A 25,978-nucleotide genomic window follows, 5' to 3' on the forward strand; every position below is an offset into this window, starting at 1 on the left:
CTGACAGATTTGGAGTGTTTTTGCAAAGAAGAGTGGACAAATCTTGCCAAGTCAAAATGTGCCATGCTGATAGACTCATAACCAAAAAGACTGAGTGCTGTAATAAAATCAAAAGGTGCTTTAACAAAAGTAATAGTTTAAGGGTGTGCACACTTATGCAACCATATTTTATTTTTATATTTTTTTCTTCTCGCTACATAAAAGATTTCAGTTTGTTTTTCAATTGAGTTGTACAGTTTATAGGTCACATTAAGGCTATATGCACACTACTGTGCCATTTTTTTGCGGTCCGCAAACCACAGATTCGCAAAAAACGGAAGCCGCCATGTGCCTTCCGCAATTTACGGAACGGGCGGCCCATTGTAGAAATGCCTATTCTTGTCCGCAAAACGGACAAGAATAGGACATGTTATTTTTTTTTTGCGGGGCCACGGAACGGAGCAACGGATGCGGACAGCACACGGGAAGCTGTCTGCATCTTTTGCGGCCCCATTGAAGTGAATGGGTCTGCATCCAAGCCGCAAAAACTGCTCAACTTGAATGGGTCCGTGATCCGTCCGCACCGCAAAATAAAACAGAACAAGTTCTATTTTTTTGAGGTGCGGAGGCACGGAGAGAAACCCCACGGAAGCACTCCATAGCGCTTCTGTGCCTTCGTTTGGCACTGCACCTTCCGGATTGCAGACCCATTAAAGTGAATAATCGTAGAAATGATCGCTTGTTCCCCATGCAGTTTCCATTGGGCAGAGTGAACCTTGATTTGTTTTATCGTTGATCAGCGCATGTTACGACCGTCTAAAAGAGCCCATCGGCAGAACAGACCATAGACTCCTTATGCCTCATGCACACAGCAACATCAGTGCGGCGGCTGGGATCGATAGAGACCCATTCAACTTGAATGGGTCAGTAATCCGTCCGCACTGTAAAAAATAGAACATGTTCTATTTTTTTGCGGTGTGGAGGCACGAACAGAAACACCACGGAAGCACTCCGTAGTGCTTCCGATCCGTGCTTCCGTTTCGCACCGCAGCTCCCAGATTCGGCAACACTCGTGTGCATGAGGCCCAACACTGCTAAATAAGTTCTGGGGAAACTAGTTATGATATCATAATCGTTGTCTCCTGTAAAAGACATCACACGAGGCTGAAGACTAATCCAAAAGGCTTCTTGCTACTGCCCTGTGAATCTGTGTCTTTATACATCACTTCTGTGATGGTTTCTCATGGTTTGTACGGTACATGCATATTCCATATACAAACGGCAGCTTTACACATGCTGTGCTTCTAGGAAGCACCCAGTGTTTTGTTTACCCAAGCACTCATTTAAACATAGGGGTTTAGTTACATTTTCCTTTTCATATTGGGCCCTCTCGCTATACCAACTGTGCTTAGAAATAGGAAGAGCATGTTCCAAAGAGCCTAAGGCCTCTTTCACACGGGCGTTGCAGGAAAAGGTGCGGGTGCGTTGCGGGAACATGCACGATTTTTCCGCGCGAGTGCAAAACATTGTAATGCGTTTTGCACTCACGTGAGAAAAATCGTGCATGTTTGGTACCCAAACCCGAACTTCTTCACAGAAGTTCGGGCTTGGGATCGGTGTTCTGTAGATTGTATTATTTTCCCTTATAACATGGTTATAAGGGAAAATAATAGCATTCTGAATACAGAATGCATAGTAAAATAGGGCTGGAGGGGTTAAAAAAAATTTTTTTTTAACTCACCTTAGTCCACTTGATCGCGCAGCCCAGCTTCTCTTCTGTCTCCTTCTTTGCTGATTGCAGGAAAAGGACCTGTGGTGACGTCACTCCGGTCATCACATGATCCATCACCATGGTAAAAGATCATGTGATGGACCATGTGATGACCGGAGTGACGTCACCACAGGTCCTTTTCCTGCAATCAGCAAAGAAGAAGACAGGAGAGAAGCCAGGCTGCGTGATCAAGTGGACTAAGGTGAGTTTATTTATTTATATTTTTTTAACCCCTCCAGCCCTATTTTACTATGCATTCTGTATTCAGAATGCTATTATTTTTCCTTATAACCATGTTATAAAGGGAAAATAATAATGATCGGGGTCTCCATCCCGATCGTCTCCTAGCAACCGTGCTTAAAATCACACCGCATCCGCACTTGCTTGCGGATGCTTGCGATTTTCACGCAACCCCATTCATTTCTATGGGGCCTGCGTTACGTGAAAAACGCACAAAGAGGAGCATGCTGCGATTTTCACGCAACGCACAAGTGATGCGTGAAAATCACCGCTCGTGTGCACAGCCCCATAGAAATGAATGGGTCATGATTCAGTGTGGGTGCAATGCGTTCAACTCACGCATCGCATCCGCGCGGAATACTCGCCCGTTTTGGCTTTCCGTTTTTGAGATCCGTTCAGGGCTCTCACATGCAGTCCAAAACGGATCAGTTTGCATTCTGAATGGAAAAGGATCCGCTCAGAATGCATCAGTTTGCCTCTGTTCAGTCACCATTCCGCTCTGGAAGCGGACACCACAACGCTGCTAGCGAAACGGAGCCAAACGGATCCGTCCTGGCACACAATGTAAGTCAATGGGGACGGATCAGTTTTCTCTGACACAATTTGGCACAATAGAAATCGGATCCGTCCCCCATTGACTTTCAATGGAGTTCATGACGGATCCGTCTTGGCTATGTTACAGATAATACAAACTGATCCGTTCATGACGGATGCATGCGGTTGTATTATTGTAACTGATCCATTTTTGCAGATTCATGACGGATCCTCCCACCTACTGTTTAGAAGTGGCCCTTGTGCCATTAACTGAATTTCTATTAAACTGCTCCCTTGTTTTACCTATCTGCTGCATTCTTCATCCCATTACAAAAGCCATGTTTGCCCCCCACTAGTACATTGCCAATCCACATTGACTTCCATCATACACATTGTACAGATACACAGATATCTACTTTCTGACATCAGTTGTTTCAGGTAACATTATGTGGCACTCCTGGGGTATATTCATACGTTTCATATATTTGCAACCCGTACTCGCTGCTGCTCCGCTACCTCGGGCAGGTGCTGCTCCACTGACCCTTCTGCTACTTCTTTGGTGGTCTGGATCCACCAGTCTTCAACATATCCCCTGCGGCAGGTCAGGTCACCGGAGTCATCTGCTCCATCCTCCCCTACCATCATTATTTATAAACTGTTGCTGTGCACAGGTTTGTACCATTCTTTAAAAAAAAAAAAAAAACACACTAAGAAAATAAATGCAATGTAATATCCACCCAAATTTTTTTTTTAAATATAGCCAACTAAAGCTGAATCTAAACCAGCACTTAGATCTGTTAGCAAACTGTTCTCCTCTATTAATTATCTACAAAAGGGTGGAACTTTATGTTGCAAGAGAAAAATTAGGAGGCTAGGTTACTTGTATTCTTCCACTTGCAGAACTACAACAGTTACGTGTGCAGTTAATATGTACCTCCAATAATCAACTTTGCATAAATGAATACTAGAGGTGAAGAGAAGAAACCTTTCAATATATCTTCTAAAAGAAAAATGCATATTTCTCTATTGGCAAGCCTCCTTTCGTCAAAGGGGGCCTCTACTGTGCCTCCGATTTCACGCGAAAGCCCAGATTTACTAATGCGTCTGCGCCAAATAGCTCTCTAAAAAAGTAACGCAAACTGGGGCAATTTGGTGCATTTGGGTTTTAAAAATTTTTCTACAATGCTTGACAGGGCGCTGGAGCATACCAGGAAGTAGGCAGATATCTTCTAGAAAAGGGCAGGTTTAAAGGGCTTCTGTCACCCCATTAAACCGATTTTTATAATATGTAAATTACCTTGCTACCAGCAAGTAGGGCGGCTACTTGCTGGTAGCAGCCGCATCCTCCGATCGTAATGACGCCCCCTCGGCTTGTTGATTGACAGGGCCAGCGGATGGGATCTTTCTCTGCTGGCCCTGCCTGTTACCATTCAAAATCTGGCGCCTGCGCCGCGGCTGTACGTATCTTCAATCTGCGCAGGCGCACTGAGAGGCGGCCACTCACTCGGCCGCTCCATCCTCAATGCGCCTGCGCCGATGACGTCACATCTACACCCGGCGCAGGCGCATTGAGGAGCGAGCGGCCGCCTCTTAGTGCGCCTGCGCAGATTGAAGATACGTACGGCCGCGGCGCAGGCGCCAGATTTTGAATGGTAACAGGCAGGGCCAGCAGAGAAAGATCCCATCCGCTGGCCCTGTCAATCAACAAGCCGAGGGGGCGTCATTACGATCGGAGGATGCGGCTGCTACCAGCAAGTAGCCGCCCTACTTGCTGGTAGCAAGGTAATTTACATATTATAAAAATCGATTTTTAGCAAATTCTACTGAACCAAAATCATTAATTAGCTTATGTATGCTGAGATCGCAGTGTAGGGAATATTATTAAAGAAAGAAAAAAACAAAAAACAATTTAATGGGGTGACAGAAGCCTTTAAGCCAAAAATAAATACTAGAGGACAGATTGAGAGGTTTGGAATATTTTGTTTCTGATTTATTTATCATTTGCAGATCATTAACAATGTCTATCAATCCTTTGATTTCCATAATTCCTCGACTTTTCCTCCTTAGGCCCCTTTCACACGATCGAGAATTCCACGCGGGTGCAATGCGTGATGCGAACGCTTCGCGCCCGCACGGAATCCGGACCCATTCATTAAAATGGGTCTGTGTACATGAGCGGTGGTTTTCACGCATCACTTTTGCGTTGTGTGAAAAATCACAGCTTTTTCTATATTCTGCGATTTTCACGCAACACTGGCCCCTTAGAAGTGAATGGGGCCTGCGTGAAAATCGCATCGCATCCGCAAGCAAGTCCGGATGAGATGTGATTTTCACGGATGGTTGCTAAGAGATGTTGTTTGTATACATTCAGTTTTTTTATCACGCGCAAAACGCATTGCACCCGCGCGATAAAAACTGAATGCAATCAAAAACAAAACTTAATGGCTTAGTTTGCAAAATCATGCAGTTTTCACTGAACGCATCCGCAATGCATTTGGACATATAATCCGGACACGCTCGTCTGCAAGGGGCCTTAGTGTTGCAACTTCAATGTTCAGGAGTGTAATTTGTGGTTATTCAATTAATCCATACTACAAACTACGCTTACTCATATACCTAAAAATACTTGAGATGCTTAATAAAGCTAAAGCACCAAGGAGACTTGAAGATGACTTCATTGTCCCCACTATGAGAAACAAAGTTGTAAGAGACCTTGAAACATAAGGACTACTCAAATACTGGGGATTGTTGTATTTTTATAAAACACCAATGCTCTTCTAAAATTGGGACAGAGAAATTTCCAAAACTTTATTTTGTATGGTCTATTTCCAATGATCTGTGTCATAAATCTGACTACAACCATATGTGTGCCTCGCCTGCTGACATACCAAAAGTCAGTATAGTCAAGTATGCTGAGCTGTGGTCAGTACTGCCAGTGAACAGTCTTTTTCAACCATCAGCCTATGAATGGTTTTCCACTACTAAAGCCTATGTGCTGCCTGATTTAACTTAGTATGATCTCTTTATAAAATCTGTGTCTACACTCCTCCATTTTCAATATACATGTCAAAACCACCAAGTGCCGTCTGTATGGCAGGGGCAGTGCTTGACTGTTCCTAACAGAAGAAATGGCGCTTGGAGCAACTAGCAGTCAAATGTCCTTGACGTTAAAGGTGTTGGCCAGCCATACAGTCATGTGAAAAAATTAGGACACCCTTTGAAAGCATGTGGTTTTTTGTAACATTTTTAATAAATGGTTATTTCATCTCCGTTTCAACAATACAGAGAGATTAAAGTAATCCAACTAAACAAAGAAAACTGAAGAAAAGTCTTTTCAAGATCTTCTGTAAATGTCATTCTACAAAAATGCCTATTCTAACTGAGGAAAAAGATAGGACACCCTCACATGTATTCCCTCTTAAATTGGCTCAGATCTCACACAGGTATATCACACCAGGTGCACATAATTAGTAGATCGTTACTCTGCATGTTGAATGAGGCTTGCCCTATTTAAACCTCAGACATTTAGTTTGGTGTGCTCCTGACTGTTGAAGTGAGAGTGAGCACCATGGTGAGAGCAAAAGAGCTGTCAGAGGACTTCAGAAAAAAGATTGTAGCAGCCTATGAGTCTGGGAAGGGATTTAAAAAGATCTCAAAAGATTTTGAAATCAGCCATTCCACTGTCCGGAAGATAGTCTACAAGTGGAGGGCTTTCAAAACAACTGCCAACATGCCCAGGACTGGTCGCCCCAGCAAGTTCACCCCAAGAGCAGACCGCAAGATGCTAAAAGAGGTATCCAAAAACCCTAAAGTGTCATCTCGAGAACTACAGCAGGCTCTGGCTACTGTTGATGTAGAAGTACATGCCTCTACAATCAGAAAGAGACTGTACAAGTTTAACTTGCATGGGAGGTGTGCAAGGAGGAAACCTTTGCTTTCCAAGAGAAACATCGAGGCCAGACTGACATTTGCCAGCGATAAAGTTGACAAAGACCAGGACTTCTGGAATAATGTTCTTTGGACAGATGAGTCCAAAATTGAATTATTTGGACACAACAGCAGAGGACATGTTTGGCGTAAACCAAACACAGCATTCCAAGAAAAGAACCTCATACCAACTGTGAAGCATGGAGGTGGAAGTGTCATGGTTTGGGGCTGCTTTGCTGCAGCAGGACCTGGTCAGCTCACCATCATAGAATCCACGATGAATTCTACTGTGTATCAGAAGGTGCTTGAAGAACATGTGAGACCATCAGTTAGAAAATTAAAGCTGAAGCGGAACTGGACCATGCAACATGACAATGACCCAAAACATACTAGTAAATCAACCAAAGATTGGCTGAAAAAGAAGAAATGGAGAGTCCTGGAATGGCCAAGTCAAAGTCCAGATTTGAATCCCATTGAGATGCTGTGGGGTGACTTGAAAAGGGCTGTACGTGCAAGAAACCCCTCAAACATCTCACAGCTGAAAAAGTTCTGCATTGAGGAGTGGGGTAAAATTTCCTCAGACCGATGTCGAAGACTGGTAGATGGCTACAAGAACCGTCTCACTGCAGTTATTTCAGCCAAAGGAGGTAACACTCGCTATTAGGGGCAAGGGTGTCCTATCTTTTTCCTCAGTTAGAATAGGCATTTTTGTAGAATGACATTTACAGAAGATCTTGAAAAGACTTTTCTTCAGTTTTCTTTGTTTAGTCGGATTACTTTAATCTCTCTGTATTGTTGAAACGGAGATGAAATAACCATTTATTAAAAATGTTACAAAAAACCACATGCTTTCAAAGGGTGTCCTAATTTTTTCACAAGACTGTATATATTGAGGACTTATCCTTAGGATGGACCATCAATATCTGATTACACTACACGTCATCTTGTCTGTAGAAGCGGCGTCATAGTGTAGTAAGTACTTGCTCCATTCACTTGAACGGAATAAGTACTTGTATTACACTTCACTTCTGAGTCGAAGTGCTTCCATGGAGCGCCGCCTACTCTTCTAACAACTGATCGGCAGGGGTGCTGGGGGTCAGACCCCTGCCGATCAGATATTGATGACCTATCCTGAGGATAAGTCATCAATATATATGGCTTGGACAACCCCTTTAAGGTGAACAGCACATGGTCGCTGCAGCCTATCAATGGCCTTAGCAATCTAGTGCTGGTCACATGCCATATATACCTTGACGTCAGCGCTGCAGTCTTGAATACAAAGAATGGCAGTAACGAATGCAGCAATCACCTCTGCTGTACGTGGAGAAATTATAGTCACTGCGCTAACTTGTCCTCATACAGATTCACTGTTGATGGGCAGCAGATCTCTGTTTACACAGAATAATTTGCTGCACAGAAACAATTATTTTGGTGTCCATATCAACAATGCCTTCAGATGATAGAAGAACATTTCGGCCTTTACACAGGGCAATCAGGAATGATTGTTCGTAGGGACACTCCTTCCCCATAATTGCCCTTATGGATGGCCTGCATAAAGGGGCCTTAACATCTCAAGAGGTCACATGCCAGTCTGAATCCTATTTGTTATTATCTAATGTTTATCCGCAGACAGGTGGACCAAGTAGATTAATACCATAGTGCGTTTCTCTTTTAAATGTATGTTGTCATAACAGTGAACTGTGTATATATGTAACTCAGCTGTAGAACAATAAAGCCCTTCACTTTCTATGGTGTGTAAAGTTTAGCAATATCCAAATAAAAATTAAAGGTGGTGCCCACTTTGGGCTATACCTCTCTATCAGACACGTGCCTTGACACTATGCCGATTAGACAGAGTGCCACTTCTAGGCCCCTCAACTGTAGCAAGGGTTCAATTGTCATCCAGTGGCACCAGAACAGCAGGACAAAGTAGTGTGCAAATGAATAAATAAATGCAAATACATTGGAAATACTATATACACTGACAAGTAAAGAGGTAACACCGTTTTGAACTTTTGACTTTCAGGCTCCATATCTCACCATCCATTAAAGCTCAGAACGTGAGACTACCATCAATTTATGGACAATCAGCTTGGCTATCTCATATATAAATTGGACTTACAACTATTTATCATATGATTATTTATGGAGATTATTGTCATGTAACTGCATTATTACTTTTTTGCTCCTAAAATTCTAAAAATAAATTTTTATTATTTTGTTAGTATTTGGTAAATTCACCTCTGGCTTTCAACACTGCCTGAATCATTCTGGGCATGCTCGCGATCAGATTTTAGCTTTTATGGACCGAAATCTGTTCCCAGGTCTCTTCTACACGTTTCCAATGTTGGTGCATACTGGTTGACTCACTGGGGTACAAATACAGAAATTTTCCAATCTCGACGTATGCTTCGGGTCGTTGTCCTGCTGGAACACCATGTCGTCCTTTTCATACCCATAGTACTAGAGTGTACGAAGTAAGGCCTCATGCACATGGCCGTTGGGCGGGTGTGGGCATTTTGCGGCACTTGAATGAGATGAGGAACGGAGTCACCGAACGGAACACTGGAAGCACTACGGAGTGCTTCCGCTGTGTTTCTTTCCATTGTTCCGCACCGCAAATAAATAGGACAGGTCATATTTTTTCGCGGTGCGCACAGATCACAGACCCATTCAAGTTGAATGGGTACGGCCCGCTGCAAGGATGTTGCCCGTGCATTGGGGACCACAATTGTGGTCCCCAATGCACGGAATGGGCGCACAATGGCCGTGTGCATAAGGCCTAACTCGTTCTGTAGGATACATACAGTAAAGCTCTGCATTGAGACCACCATCAATCCTGGTCAAGTATCCAACGCCTTTGGTTGTGAAACAACCCCATATCATCAGGCTTCCTCCACCGAACTTGACAGTTCCTTCAAATTTATCGATCCGTTAGTCTCCTTCTCCCTTGATTCTTCCAGACCCATTTTCACCCATCAGAGCCCAGTCTATTGACTTTAATCTCCTCACTCCAAATCACCCGTTTCCAATTTTCTACTGTCCACTGTTCGTACTATTTTGCAAACTCGAGCCAACACTTCTTATGATGATATTGAAGTTGAGGCTTCTTCACCTTTTTTCAGCCCACCATTCCAGACTTGTGTAATGCGCATTGGTTAGTGCTTGCATGGATGTCTGTGATCTCACTATTACGAAGCATACGAGCCACCTCCACTGCTGTTTGTCGTGCTAGAACTGATAGACCTTGTGATGAGCCAACTTGTTGATTCTGATATTATGCCCGGACCTCCAGTCTTGGCTTTGGAGTAGACAAATGGACTTCATTTAGTTTGTTTCCAACTGTCATAGCACTCACATGATTCAGTCTGGCAATTTTCTTGGCAGAGATACCGCTATCGATGACTTGGATGATGCCATTTCTCTTTTCTTGGGGAATCTTCTTCATGGCTGCTCCTCGATTCGAACCAGTGACCTTTTGCTTGGGAATCAACCTAATAACACACTGAGCTATTAGGGTGCTTAGCTATAGTGGTGTGTATTGCAGTAATAATTCCAGCTCAAGATGTTGGCTGAAGGTCTATGGGAAATATAAAATGCAGGACACACAAGCATTTAATGCCACCGGCCTTTTTGTTCATTAGGTGGCATTTGGAGTCTTTCTTGGCAAGGGCTGGCGCAGACTTGAGCTATGACCTACACCAGTTTCTGTGTGACTGGCAGCTACGGTAATTTCAGGAAACTGCAGGGGATACAAGGCACTCTCGTGATCGGTAGGGATCCCAGCAGTAGGATAGCTTGTACTAACCGAAACACCCTTTAACTCAAATGTGATTAATGAGATAACTGAAGTGTTAACGTAAGCATGTCTAACCAAAGACATCTTAAACCTTAAAAGGGTATTCCCATCTCAGACACTGTTGGCATAGCACTAGGATAGGTCTGGACCCTGAAATGAAGGAGAGCGCCCTGTACAAGCGCGGCCACCCTTCATTCACCACTATGGGAGCGCTGGCTCAGCTATTTCTGGCAGTCCCATAGCAGTGGATGGAGAGGTGGCTGTGCCTGCATGGTGTGCTCTTCATTCACCCCTATATGACGTCTAAAAGCAGCCAAGTGTATTTTCACAACTCCCATAGCAGTGGATGGAGAACATGCCATGCATCCACAGTGTGCTCACGCTCCATCCCTTTGGGGGCCTTGTTCCTGAGATAGGAGTGGGTCCTAGAGCTGGTACCTGCACCCATCTGACATGATGGCATATCCTAGTGATATGCCATTAATGTCTGAGATGGGTCAACCCCTTTTGCATGTGGCGACACGTGGCGCGACTTCTTGTCGCAGAAACGCTGTGACTATCATTGTAAAAAAATTTGCAATGGTGTCATAGTATGGCATGTGATATGCTGCAACTGCGACAGTCACAAACAAATCCAACTTGGATGCATTTTTTGCGACTGTTACATTGTGACCCGACTGACTATAATTACAAGAGTCATCGGACATGTCGCCATGTAGCTGTAGCCTGACCCTTAATTAAGGCTGCCCATACACTGACAGCAAGATCCACATGCAGCTCATCGCTAATTACCATGCCGAATCTATAACCATCAACCAGTAGCTGTACGTGCCGTTTGTTTCAAATCCCATGTATAAGTGTGGCCCGTCAAGTATAGGGTCCGCTAGGCAATTAGTGGTGAGCCACACGAGGATCCTGCTGCCGGGGCCACAAGTGTAGTTTTACAGCGTCAATTTGCATTAACATTTCTGTGAACAATTTACTGTAATGACTCAATTTCCACACACAACAGCAAAATGTAAAACTACACCCTTCAGTTTCCAGTCTAGGCATAGTAGTACTATTAATAGACAAGAAAAAAAATACTATAGCTGCAAAAGCGAATTACCAGAAATAAAAGAAAATGCATCAGCAGAATTCTTCATGAAATATTTCCCAAGCAACAGTGTCACTTTTTCCATAGACTTATTATATATGTTTCAGAAAATAAAATAAAAAGTTAAAATTGCCATAATGTATGTGTTAAAGGGAACCCCTTAAAATGGTTTTTATAGTGATGGTTTATCCTCAGGATAGGCCATTAATATCTGAACAGTGGGGTTCAGACACCCCACACCCACAGAACAGCTGTAGTCTCACTTTGCAGTGAAGGGAGCTGGTCAATGTAGCGCTACTCCCATTGAAACCAATGGGAGGAGTTCTGCAGTAATCAGCTAAGTCTACTACACAGTGTAATTCTGCTGCCAGAGCTTCATTGAAACAGCTGTTGCAAAGCAGGATGCAAAGTGTCCGACTCCCGCCGTCAGGGACCACACACGGCAGTGTGAGGCATCTTTAAAGGGGTTGTGCAGCAGTAGTATATTGACAACCTATCCTGAGGATCGATATCAGATTGGAGGGGGTCTGACTGTTGACACCCCACCCAACGAGCAGTTTGAAGATGTAGCAGTGCTAATCCGAGTGCTGTGACCTTGTCACTGTTACTACTCACTTGAATGGGACAAGCAGTTTAATAGTGACAAGGCCACGGCACTCCCATGAGCGCCGCAGCATCTTCAAACAGCTCATTGGATGGGGTGTCGGGAGCTGGACCCCCGCCAATCTGATATGATTGACCCATCCTAAGGACAAGTCAGCAATATACTAGCGCTGCACAACCCCTTTAAGGTCCTTTTACATGGACCAATATATTAGGCAATTATCAGGAATGAACTAAAATTCCCAATAACCGCCTGAAGGCCAGAGGAGATGAGGACTTTATATACATGCAGTAATCACCTCTGCTGCATGGAGACAAGTGATCGATACAGAAGTGATTGTCAGGAGGTAAGTGCTCCTTCCCAGCAATCGCCTGCTCCTCAGTGGAGGAGACAGCTGCTATTACATGCAGCGATCTCCTCCACAGTATGGGGAGGAGAGATCGATAATATCCTTGCTCGTCCCCATACTGACAAAAATTTTGCCAGCAGCAGATTCCGTTTACATAGCGCACTCTACTGCCGGCAAACGACAATTTTAGTGACTGCGTGATACTGCCAGATAATCGACACCATCAAGTAATTAGTAAGGAGCACTCATGTGAACGCTTGTTAGCGATCATCTGGCCAAGAATCAACCCACGTAAATGGTCCTCTAGAGTCGCCTGCAATTCATTGTTAAATTGCAGTTTTGCACGTAATTTCAGTGATGCAAGAGACGTTGTAAAAATCTCAGTTTAGGGCCTCATGCACACAACCGTTGTGTGTTTTGCGGTCCACAAATTGCGGATCCGCAATACACGGATGGCGTCCGTGTGCGTTACACAATTTGCAGAACGGCACGGACAGCCATTAATATAACTGCCTATTCTTCTTCGCAAAACGGACAAGAATAGGACAGGTTATATATTTTTTGCGGACCACGGAACAGATGCGGACAGCACACTGATTGCTGTCCGCATCTTTTGCGGCTCCATTGAAGTGAATGGGTCCGCATCCAAGCTGCAAATACTACGGCTCGGATGCGGACCAAAACAACGTTCGTGTGCATGAGGCCTAAGGCTACATGCACATGAACGGATTTTGTTTCTGTTTCTGTTCTGGTTTTTTTGGATGAGGAACCATTCATTTCAATGGGTCAGCAAAAAAATGCAGACAGCACACCTTGTGCTGTCCGCATCCGTATGTCTGTTCCGTAGCCCCGCAAAAAATATAGAGCATGTCCAATTCTTGTCAGTTTTGCGGACAAGGATAGGCATTGTTACAATGGATCTGCAAAAAAACAAAAACAAATGCAATATGGATGCCAAAAGGACGTAATCCATATTTTTGGCAGATCAGTGTTCTGCTGACCGCAAAACACATACGGTCGTGTGAATGTAGCCTAAGGGCTCCTGCACACGACCGTATGCGTTTTGCGGTCAGCAACAAAACAGATCCGCAAAAAATACGGATGACGTCCGTGTGCATTCCGTATTTTGCGGAACGGAACAGCTGGCCCCTAATAGAAAAGTCCTATCCTTGTCTGTAATGCGGACAATAATAGGACATGTTCTATTTTTTTGGGCGGAATAGACATACGGAAACGGAATGCACACTTCAGTTTTTTTTTGCGGAACCGTTGAAATAAATGGTTCCGCATACAGTCCGCAAGAAAAACGGAATGGACACGGAAAGAAAATAAGTTTGTGTGCATGAGCGCTAACTTTTTTACTCACAGGGAAACCCTTAAGTGTCCTGGAAGTAGCAGTGACATCATGAGTCTCCCTGGAGTCCTTGCTCGATGGAGGGCAAAATCACTTCGCTTAGTGTTGTCAGCGGAGAAATTGGTTATATATTACAAAATCTTCCCCCGTATCTGCAAATTACCGCAATATGGCACAATTAGATCTTAATTTTTTTCCAACTCGCTGGAGTAGCGTGTGGGGCTTAGCAGGAAAAGGAGTGTGGACAAAAATGCTAAATTTTGCGCCAAAATTCTTCAAAATTGCACTACAATTCTTCCATAAAATTGTGTCTCAAAGTAAGCCAACTAATATATACAGTTAGAAAAAAAATGTGGTTCAGTACAAATGATAAATCTGGTGCAAGTCTAGAAAGTCTAAGTTTATGCCATCTATACTAGGAGTACTCAACTGGCAGACCGTGGTCCAAATCCGGGATGTGGTTGTCAGCTGTCTGGACCCCTGCATGTCATGCCTTCAAATGTATCTGCGTCCTCAGAGCAAAACGGTGTGTGAGAAACCGCTAAAGACGGCATAACTATAATGGGGATATATCTGAAGGGGGCATAACTGTGAGGTGGGCAACTAAAGTGGCCATAACTATGCGGGTGGCATCACTGTGTGTGGGGAGGGCAATCTAAGGGTGCATAACTATGTGTGGAAGTACGAGGAGGCTGCACTGTGTAGTGGGTCACTTAATGGGACATTAATACTGTGTGTTGTAAGGGAGTCCCAGGCTATGAGCTGTGCGCTACGATTGGCCAGCGCTGCAGCAAGGGACAACCCTAATACAAAAACTCTGCCCCGTACAAAAGAGGGAGCTGCAGACACAGGAGCCTACACCGGGCGAATAGTCAATGGGGACGGAGCGGCAGTCCGGTGAAATAGCGGAAGGACGGATCCGACAGGGTGAACAGCCTGTCGGATCCGTCCTGCCGCTAGTGTGAAAATACCCTTAAGGCCTCTTTCACACGGGAGTGTGCGCCCGGTTGCCGTATTGCGGACCGCATTTGCGGATCAGCAATACACGGGTGCCATTCCGTGGGCATTCCGCATCATTGATGCAGACCCATTCACTTCAATGGGTCCCCAAATCCGGAGATGCGGAATGGTACGGAACGGAAGCACGGAATGGAACCACTACGGAGTGCTTCCATTGGGTTTCGTCCCGTACTTCCGTTCCACAAAAAGATAGAACATGTCCTATCTTTTTGCGGAACGGCCGGATCGCGGACCCATTCAAGTGAATGGGACCGCGATCCGCTGCCCCACGGACTGTGCTCGAGCATTGCGGCCCGCAGCACGACCACGGGGCACACACGCCCGTGTGAAAGAGGCCTTATCCTGAGGATAGGTCATCTTTATCTCTTCCAGCATAACCCCTTTAAAGGAAGACGTGAGAAAGCCACTGCCAAACACATCTGGCAAGGGCTTCTCTCTTGATCAGAAGGATTGGTTAGTTCAAATCCAACATGCCTGATCCTTATCTCCCCCAATATCAGGCATCATGTGAGAGTTGGGACGCTTATACAAATTAGACTTTCACACTTGCGCCGTTAAATCAGGTATTGAGATCCGAGAGGATCTCAATACTGGAATTAAAGGGGTTGTCTCACTTCAGCAAATAGCATTTATTATGTAGAGAAAGTTAGTACAAGCCACTTACTAATGTATTGTTATTGTCCATATTGCCTCCTTTTCTGGCGAGACGGATTTTTCCATCACATTATATATACTCTTCTCGTTTCCATGGTTATGACCACCTTTCAATCCAGTATCGGTGGCCGTGCTTGCGCACTATAGGAAAAAGTGCTGGCCTATGTGCACTCCTGTGGCCCTGGCCACCAGAGGCGCCAGTGCTTTTTTCTATAGTGTGCAAGCACAGCCACCGATGCTGGATTGCAGGGTGGTCATAAACATGGAGACGAGAGGTGTATAATATGATGGAAAAATGTGACTAGCCCGCAAAGGAAGCAATATGGATAGTAACAATACATTAGTAAGTGCCTTGTATTAACTTTCTCTACATAATAAATGCCACTTACTGAAGTGAGACAACCCCTTTAAATGGATCTGCTTTGATTTTGCACATCAGGATGCATCCGTTCTATTAGGTTGGGGTTGTGTGAAATCAAAACGAAAAAAAAAAAAAAAAAAACAGATCCTAAAAACGTGGATCCGTCACCACTGACTTAGGGCTCATGCACACGTCCGTATGCCCTCCGAGACATACGGTCCGTGAGCGGCATACATTGTGCGCACGGGAGCACACAGCATCATAGGTTACTATGATGCTGTGCACATCGGGCTGCTCGCTGTCTATTGTCCTGCACTAATATGATCTTATGAGTGTGGGACAATAGCCCCGTGGGCGGCCCAATGTGCACAGCATCATACTAACCTATGATGCTGTGCGCTCCCGTGCGCACGTTATATGGCCCGCTCACGGACCGTTTATCTCGGAGGGCATACGATCATGTGCATGAGCCATTACGTTGTTTTCAGTGTCTGATACGTTTATATGACCGGACACAAAACTGCAGCTTGCAGCGGTTTTGTGTCTGGTCACAAAACGGAATGATGCCAGAACGGAAGACATCCTGCTGCATCCTGAGTGGATCTCTTTCTATTCAGAAGGCATGAGGTCTAAACGGAAAAGTTTTTTTCCAGGACTGAGATCGTCTGCCGATTCTCAATGCCGGAAAACAACAACGCAAGTGTGAAAAAAGCCTTAGATGGTTTCCAAAATTGGCTGCTTTGGCCATCATAGATCTAATTATGTATGGGCAGCTTTAGGAACCAGACATGATCAATGACATCTTCTGACATGTCTATGAGATGCCTGCTTGTTTGTCATAGCAGTGTTTTCATGTGTATGGATTCAAGGAGTTTTTAACCCATAGGATACCAGCGCATTTACGGCGCTGGAAAGTGGGTCAGAAATCCCAGCGCCGTACAGCTTACGGCGCTGTTTACACCTGGTCCCTGAGCAAAATCGCTCTGTGACCAGGGTATAATGGCTGCTCTGCACGGCATGGTGATGGATCATGTGATGGACCATGTGATGAGCGCAGTGACGTCACCAAAGGTCCCTTTCCTCCCAGGTCATGAAAGAAGAAAAGCCAGGCAGCGCGAACAAGTGGATAAGGAGAGTTTAATATATATTTTTTTAACCCCTCCATCCCTAATTTACTTAGCATTCTGTATTAAGAGTGCTATTATTTTCCCTTATAACCATGTTATAAGGGTAAATAATAATGATCGGGTCCCCATCCCGATCATCTCCTAGCAACCATGTGTGAAAATCGCACCGCGTCCGCACTTGCTTGCGGATGATTGCGATTTTCACACAGCCCAATTCCTTTCTATGGGGCCAACGTGAAAAACGCACAATATAGAGCATGCTGCGATTTTCACGCAACGCACAAGTGATGCGTGAAAATCACCGCTCATCTGCACAGCCCCATAGAAATGAATAGATCCGGATACAGTGCGGGTGCAATGAGTTCACCTCGCCCGCGTGAAAGAGGCCTTAGGGGCTAGAACCTGGGATTCCTTGTCCTGTTCACCCTAATAGATCTCTATTAGGGTGAATAGGACTTCACACTCTCCCTGCTGCCCTGGACTTTGTGCACATGGCAGCAGGGAGGTTACCATAGCAGCCAGGGCTTCAGGAGCGTCCTGGCTGCCATGGTAACCGATCGGAGCCCCAGGATTACACTGCTGGGGCTCCGATCAGAAGCTGCCACTGCACCACCAATGAGGACGAGGGGAGGGGACCCTGTGGCCACTGCCACCAATGATTATAATACTGGGGGGCGCACTCCGCCACCAATGTTTTTAGTACTGGGGGAAGGGGGGGGCGCACTGCGCCACCAATGAAGATAAGTAACCTTTTCATACAAAATACAGGAGGCGGGTGCCAGCACCCGACCTCTGACAGGGCGCTGCGATCTGCGGCAGTTAACCCCTCAGGAGGCGGGTGCCGGCGGCAGAATCACATAGCCGGCACCCGCCACAGTCCCTTCCCTTCTCCGCCCCTCTCTCTTCTTATTGGCAGCAGCGGCACAGGGGGGTGGAAGAGACTCTCTTTCCTGTGCTGCTGAGGAGAACATGGAGCGCACTGAGAGCAGCGTGCACCATGTTCTCTGATACTAGGCTGCGCAGTAGCGCAGCCTAGTATCGGTAAATGTCAAATCCTGGTATTGAATCGATACAGGTACAAAAGTATAGATTGGGTATTGATAATTCGATACCCGCTACAACCCTAACCAGGGCAACATTTTCCAGGTCAAGTCCCCCAAACAGCGAGGAAGGGAAGGACCCAAAAAAGATGCAGGGTGTGTTCCAAAAGGGGGATAAGGAAAGACACAATTTACCACTGTGAAACCTGCCCTGAAAAACCTTGCCTGTGCATGCAGGAGTGTTTCAGAATCTACCATGGAGTATTAATTTAATTTCATCCTTGATGTACCCTATAGTTTTACCACCTTATATCTCTGATATAGTCCGCATAGCTTACAGATCCACTTTTCACAAACCACTACATATTCATTTCTGTGAAACACCTGTTACGTCAAAAGTGCCCTTTCCACCACTTAAAATGTTCGTACAGGGGTGCTCTTTCCAAAATGGCGTCACTTCTTGGGGTTTCTAATTTCTGGGGACCTCAGGAATTATTAACATACGACATGTCACCTAAAATCCATGTTTGTTTATTCAGGGCTGCTTCCAAAATCCATATTTTGCTGTTTGCCTGCTGTGCGCCCATACAGCAGGTTACAAGCACATATGGGGTGTTTCCTGAATGGGGAGAAAATGGGGAACATATAATGGGGTGCATTTTCTCCTTTAACCCCTTGTGAAAGTGAAAAATTGGGGTCTGCTAGAAATTTTTCACTTTCACAAATGTGTGCTTTAAAATCCTTTAACAAGTGTTTCTGCCTTCTGTGAGACACCTGTCAAGCCTGCAAAAACCATATTTTTCACTTTGCCTCTAGAGCCCTGCCATTAGCCCATACAGCAGGCTACAAGCACATGTGGGGTGTTGCCTTAGGCTGAGTCCACACGGGCGTTGCGGGTGCGTTGCGGGAACATGCACGATTTTTCTGCGCGAGTGCAAAACATTGTAATGCGTTTTGCACTCGCGTGAGAAAAATCGCGCATGTTTGGTACCCAAACCCGAACTTCTTCACAGAAGTTCGGGCTTGGGATCGGTGTTCTGTAGATTGTAATATTTTCCCTTATAACATGGTTGTAAGGGAAAATAATAGCATTCTGAATACAGAATGCATATTAAAATAGCGCTGGAGGGGTTAAAAAAATTATAATAATAATTTAACTCACCTTAATCCACTTGCTCGCGCAGCCCGGCATCTCTTCTGACTTCATCTTAGGGCTCTTTCACACTTGCGTTGTCCGGATCAGTCGTGTACTCCATTTGCCGGAAGTGCCCGCTGGATCCGTAACACCGCAAGTGAACTGAAAGCATTTGAAGACTGATCCGTCTTCAAAATGCGTTCAGTGTTACTATGGCAGCCAGGACGCTATTAAAGTCCTGGTTGCCATAGTAGTAGTGGGGAGCGGGGGAGCAGTATACTTACCGTCCGTGCGGCTCCCGGGGCGCTCCAGAATGACGTCAGAGCGCCCCATGCACATGGATGACGTGATCCATGCGATCACGTCACCCATGCGCGTGGGGCGCCCTGACGTCACTCTGAAGCGCCCCGGGAGCCGCACGGACGGTAAGTATACTGCTCCCCCGCTCCCCACTACACTTTACCATGGCAAACAGGACTTTAGCGTCCTGGCAGCCATGGTAACCATTCAGAAAAAGCTAAACGTCTGATCCGGTAATGCGCCGAAACGACGTTTAGCTTAAGGCCGGATCCGGATTAATGCCTTTCAATGGGCATTAATTCCGGATCCGGCCTTGCGGCAAGTGTTCATGATTTTTGGCCGGAGCAAAAAGCGCAGCATGCTGCGGTATTTTCTCCGGCCAAAAACGCTCCGGTCCTGAACTGAAGACATCCTGATGCATCCTGAACGGATTTCTCTCCATTCAGAATGCATTGGGATAATCCTGATCAGGATTTTTCCAGCATAGAGCCCCGACGACGGAACTCTATGCCGGAAAAGAACAACGCAAGTGTGAAAGAGCCCTTAGCTGTGTGCACGAAAAGGACCTGTAGTGACGTCACTCCGGTCATCACATGATCTTTTACCATGCCGAGCTGCGCGAGCAAGTGGATTAAGGTGAGTTAAATTATTTTTTATTTATTTTTTAACCCCTCCAGCACTATTTTAATATGCATTCTGTATTCAGAATGCTATTATTTTCCCTTATAACCATGTTATAAGGGAAAATAATAATGATCGGGTCTCCATCCCGATAGTCTCCTAGCAACCGTGCGTGAAAAATCGCACCGCATCCGCACTGGCTTGCGAATGCTTGCGATTTTCACGCAGCCCCATTCACTTCTATGGGGCCTGCGTTGCGTGGAAAACGCACAATACAGAGCATGCTACGATTTTCACGCAACGCATAAGTGATGCGTGAAAATCACAGCTCGTGTGCACAGCCCCATAGAAATGAATGGGTCCAGATTCAGTGCGGGTGCAATGCGTTCACCACCCGCGCGGAATACTCGCCCGTGTGAACTCAGCCTTATGCAGGGGGAAATGGGTAACAAAATGTAGGGTGCATTTTGTCCTGTTACCCCTTGTGAAAGTGAAAAATGTGTGTGTAAAGCAACTTTTTCTGGGGGGGGAAGGTAATTTTTCATTTTCACAGCCAAGTGTTTCCTAAGGCCTCATGCACACGACCGTTTTTCGGATCCGCATCCGAGCCGCAGTTTTTGCGGCTCGGGTGCGGACCCATTCACTTCAATGGGGCCGCAAAAGATGCGGACAGCACTCAGTGTGCTGTCCGCATCCGTTGCTCCATTCCGAGGGCCCGCAAAAAAAAATATAGCATGTCCTATTCTAGTCCATTTTACGGACAAGAATAGGCATTTTTAAATCGGATCCGGACAGCAAAAAACAGAACGGTCGTGTGCATGAGGCCTTATTCTGTGAAATGCCTGATGGATCAAAGTGCTCAGTACACACCATGAAATACTCCTTGAGGGGTCACTTTTTGGGGGTTTCCACTCTAGGGCCACCTCAGGGTGTCTTCATATGCGACATACAGTCAGGTCCATAAATATTGGGACATCAACACAATTGTAAAATTTTTGGCTCTATACACCACCACAATGGATTTGAAATGAAACGAACAAGATGTGCTTTAACTGCAGACCGTCAGCTTTAATTTGAGGGTATTTACATCCAAATCAGGTGAACGGTGTAGGAATTATAACACTTTGCATATGTGTGCCCACTTGTTAAGGAACCAAAAGTAATGGGACATTTGGCATCTCAGCTCTTCCATGGCCAGGTGTGTGTTATTCCCTCATTATCCCAATTACAATGAGCAGATAAAAAGGTCCAGAGTTAATTTCATGTATGCTATTTGCATTTGGAATCTTTTGCTGTCAACTCTCAAGATGAGATCCAAAGAGATGTCACTATCAGCGAAGCAAGCCATCATTAGGCTGAAAAAACAAAACAAACCCATCAGAGAGATAGCAAAAACATTAGGTGTGGCCAAAACAACTGTTTGGAACATTCTTAAAAAGAAGGAACGGACCGGTGAGCTCAGCAACACCAAAAGACCCAAAAGACCACGGAAAACAACTGTGGTGGATGACCGAAGAATTATTTTCCTGGTGAAAAAAACACCCTTCACAAGAGTTGGCCAGATCAAGAACACTCTCCAGGAGGTAGGTGTATGTGTGTCAAAGTCAACAATCAAGAGAAGACTTCACCAGAGTGAATACAGAGGGTTCACCACAAGATGTAAACCATTAATGAGCCTCAAAAACAGGAAGGACAGATTAGAGTTAGAGTTTGCCAAACAACATCTAAAAAAGCCTTCACAGTTCTGGAACAACATCCTCTGGACAGATGAGACCAAGATCAACTTGTACCAGAGTGATGGGAAGAGAAGAGTATGGAGAAGGAAAGGAACTGCTCATGATCCTAAGCATACCACCTCATCAGTGAAGCATGGTGGTGGTAGTGTCATGGCGTGGGCATGTATGGCTGCCAATGGAACTGGTTCTCTTGTATTTATTGATGATGTGACTGCTGACAAAAGCAGCAGGATGAATTCTGAAGTGTTTCAGGCAATATTATCTGCTCATATTCAGCCAAATGCTTCAGAACTCATTGGACGGCTGTCACAGCGGACGTGCACTCAGTATAAAAGATACCACACCAATCAGGCTCTGGACGAGAGACAGGGGAAGGGTCACCTCCTAGTAAATCCCTAACCTCTTTCCCTGCACTGCTCAGCCCACAGGCAGACCTTGAAGGTAGGTGTGCTGTGTCCTCCAGCCTGGACTGACAAAACCCTGAACTCCCTGAGATGGTGAAGTGGGGAGATAGGAGCAGCCTGCTCGCACAGAACCTGGATGGGATAGATGACACAAACAACCAAACTAGAAATTACACTTATCTTCTGAGAGCAGGAACTGACAGCCAACCTTTCCTCCAAACTTCCCAGACCCAAATGATCAGTATAATCCGCTCAGAGCACTTAGCTGGAGGCCATTTAAACTAATGACTCCACCCAGTGCACCTGATGAGAGGCGGATCCAGCACGGCACCAAAACAAATACTAAACACGTGCTGCTATCCTGGCCGACCTCCACACATCGTCAGAGTGGGGCATGACAACGGCGCTTCACAGTGCAGATGGGCAATAACCCAAAGCATACTGCAAAAGCAACCAAAGAGTTTTTTAAGGGAAAGAAGTGGAATGTTATGCAATGGCCAAGTCAATCACCTGACCTGAATCCGATTGAGCATGCATTTCACTTGCTGAAGACAAAACTGAAGGGAAAATGCCCCAAGAACAAGCAGGAACTGAAGACAGTTGCAGTAGAGGCCTGGCAGAGCATCACCAGGGATAAAATCCAGCGTCTGGTGATGTCTATGCATTCCAGATTTCAGGCTGTTAGGCTAGGTCTACACGACGACATTTGTCGCGCTACAGATAGGGCACAACTACACTGCAACATTTGGTTGCACCAATGTCGCGCGACAATTTTTATAATGGCAGTCTATTGTGTCGCACTGCAACATGCAACATGCTGCGACTGCGACAGTCGCAGAAAAATCCATCTCGAATGGATTTTCTGCGACTGTTGCGTCGCAGTCGCAGCATGTCGCATGTTGCAGTGCGATACCATAGACTTCCATTATAAAAATTGTCACGCGACATTGGTGCAACAAAATGTCGCGCGACAAATGTCGTCGTGTAGACCTAGCCTAATTGACTGCAAAGGATTTGCAACCAAGTATTAAAAAGTGAAAGTTTGATTTATGATTATTATTCTGTCCCATTACTTTTGGCCCCTTAACAAGTGGGAGGCACATATGCAAACTATTGTAATTCCTACACCGTTCACATGATTTGGATGTAAATACCCTCAAATTAAAGCTGACAGTCTGCAGTTAAAGCACATTTTGTTCGTTTCATTTAAAATCCATTGTGGTGGTGTATAGAGCCAAAAATGTTAGAATTGTGTCGATGTCCCAATATTTATGGACCTGACTGTAGCTCTCAATCCTGCAAAATCTGTCCTCCAAAAGCCCTATGGCGCTAGTTCACTTTTGAACCCTGCCATGCGCTCATACGACTGTTTTTTAGCACATTTTTTGGGATGTTTGTAAACTGAAGAATCAGAGTGATAAATAATGAGGTTTATTTTCCTTTTAACCCTTGCTATGTTATAGGAAAAATGGAAGAAAATTAAAATTAAATTTTACCTTAATTTCCCATTAAATCTTGTGGAACACCTCAAAAATAAGGCCTCTTTCACACCAGCGTGTGCGCCCCGTTGTCATATTGCGGGCCGCAATACACAAGCACAGTCCGTGGGGCAGCCGCAGCGGATCGCGGACCCATTCATTTGAATGGGTCCGCGATCCGGCCGTTCCGCAAAAAGATAGGACATGTTCTATCTTTTTGCGGAACGGAAGTAGGGGACGAAACCCCAAGGAAGCACTCCGTGGTTCCGTACCATTCCGCATCTCTGGATTTGCGGACCCATTCAAGTGAATGGGTCCGCATCCGTGATGCGGAATGCCCACGGAACGGCACCCGTGTATTGCAGATCCGCAAATGCGGTCCGCAATACGGCAACGGGGCGCACACGCCAGTGTGAAAGAGGCCTTAACAAAGTTTGTAACATCAGTTTTGAATAATTTGAGGGGTGTAGTTACCCATTTATGGATAGTTTCCACTACATAAGCCCTTGAATATCACTTTATAACTAAATTGTGTCTGTGATCTGTCCGCACCGCAAAAAATAGAACGTTCTATTTTTTTTGTGGTGCGGAGGCACAGAGAGAAACCCCACGGAAGCACTACATAGTGTCTCCGTGGCACTCTGTGCCTCCGTTCCGCACCGACATGCGCCCCACAGCTTTTAATGCAGAACTTAAAGTCAGCTGCGGCGGCTGGAGGGAGGGCGACTTTCTTCCTGCATCTCATGCTCAGACGGCCCAGTGCTGCTTTCTGAGCGTAAGCTGTTAAAAGGAACATCCCTGCGTCCGTCCAGGCCCTGCGCCGGACGGTGGACAGGGGGTCAGAAAGCCGGACTGTCCTGCCTAAGACCGGACCTCTGGCCACGAGGGATGAGCCAACTTGTCTTTCAAGTTCGGCCTACAAGGTTTGGGTAATCTAACTATTCCATAAATTATGGTCTGTGGTAGCGGAATGATTGGCGCTATAATAATAATGTGTCTGCTGCATTTTCCACACTTTTTACAGAAAGTTTGCGGCAGTGGATTCGGCAGAAAAGAGAAGTCCTTCCTTTACATTTCTCATTCCCTTCTCGTTTTGACTCAAAAACTTCCACAAAAACTGCAATAAAGCGCAGCTTCACACTAAAAAGAATAAAAATATTGGACAAGTTTTTCTGTACCACAAACACTTCAAGTAAAATGACGCTAATGGGACAGCTCAGCAGCAACATGTGGGGAAGGACTGTCAGTGAAGGGAAGCCGGTCCTGGGTATGAGCAGTCCCGAGTATGAGATCTTCCCTGTGACACTTGCAGCCCTTTGCCCTGGCCACTCCCAGGCTCATGTGTGACCCGGGCCCGGTGACCATACAGGGCACCCACATATGTGGTGGACATGGCTGATCCAGGAGTGCCCTCCTCACCCATCTTCCTGCCCCGCTCTCCCAGTTTAGATCAAATGTCACTTCAGTGACCCCATCCCCCCATGTAACTTTCCTCTGCCCCCTCTACACTTCCACTTTCAATATTAAGAGTGCCGGGTAAGCCCCCCGCCCCTGGCTGTTGACATCAGGCACTGGCCGCTTTGTGTCACTGACCCCCCCAGTTTCTGTCATTGTGCTACCCTGACCGTCTCTCCACTACACTGCTCCCGCCGTGTACAGCCAGCCGCCCCCTATAAAAGCCCTGCTTACCTTTGTGGCCATGCTGTGCCCCTCCAGATCACTAGCACCCCGGGAGCCAGACGCACAGGGAAGCTACCACAGCACTACCTCTTCCTGTCCCAGCCTCTGTGCTGTGTACACAGGCCTGCTGCTGACTCCCTCTATCTTCCACACGGCGCCATTACCGTCCTCACTCACTTCCACTATAGCTGAAGTACTGTGTGTGTAGGGCAGGGGCCTGTGCTGCTATATAGGGCGCACCAGTGCAGGTGTGCCGGGTATACTGTACCATTTACAGCTTATGCCAGAGGCCAAGGAAAGGTGAATGCTGCCCCTTTCCCATGAAGACAGCCGTAGGTTTGTCCTGGCTGCCATATAAAACATTGCACAGCGCTCCTTCATATATGTGCATTCAGACCTCTGTGTCTTTAGACAAACCATTGTTCGCAGGAAAAACACGGCCGCGTGCATTACTTCACTCCATTTTACGGGTGCCAATTCTATTTAAAGGGTCCTGTGATGCCATCTTTGTGTTCCCTTTTCTAACTGACCCATCGCATAGTAAACTGATAAAAAGTTTATTTAAAAAAGTAAAAAAAAATTGCGGACAGATCGACAATGGTGAAAAAAACACGACCTAAACTTAATTACTAAGTGAGAGGTCAGAACTGATAAATGTCTGCGCTCTAGATTACCTGAAGTCAAAACATTATTCAGAAAAGGGTAATCCTAAAACAACATTTATTAATAATGCAGATAAAATATAAAAAGGTCCTAAATATAGTGTGCA

At 45.6% G+C, this 25,978-nt stretch overlaps 1 protein-coding gene across 1 annotated transcript in view; it reads right to left on the reverse strand.

The window, feature by feature from the left end:
* The window catches only part of SNX9 (sorting nexin 9), a 254,249-nt gene extending 228,892 nt beyond the window's left edge, over window positions 1-25,357 (reverse strand). The window contains exon 1 of the mRNA XM_040429364.1: window positions 25,219-25,357. Within this exon, the coding sequence (XP_040285298.1) occupies window positions 25,219-25,230 (12 nt within the window). The 5' untranslated portion in view covers window positions 25,231-25,357. The remainder of the gene's footprint in view (window positions 1-25,218) is intronic.
* Window positions 25,358-25,978: the final 621 nt, after the last annotated feature.

Source organism: Bufo bufo, chromosome 4 (genome assembly GCF_905171765.1).
Source record: "Bufo bufo chromosome 4, aBufBuf1.1, whole genome shotgun sequence".
NCBI classification, from domain to species: domain Eukaryota; kingdom Metazoa; phylum Chordata; class Amphibia; order Anura; family Bufonidae; genus Bufo; species Bufo bufo.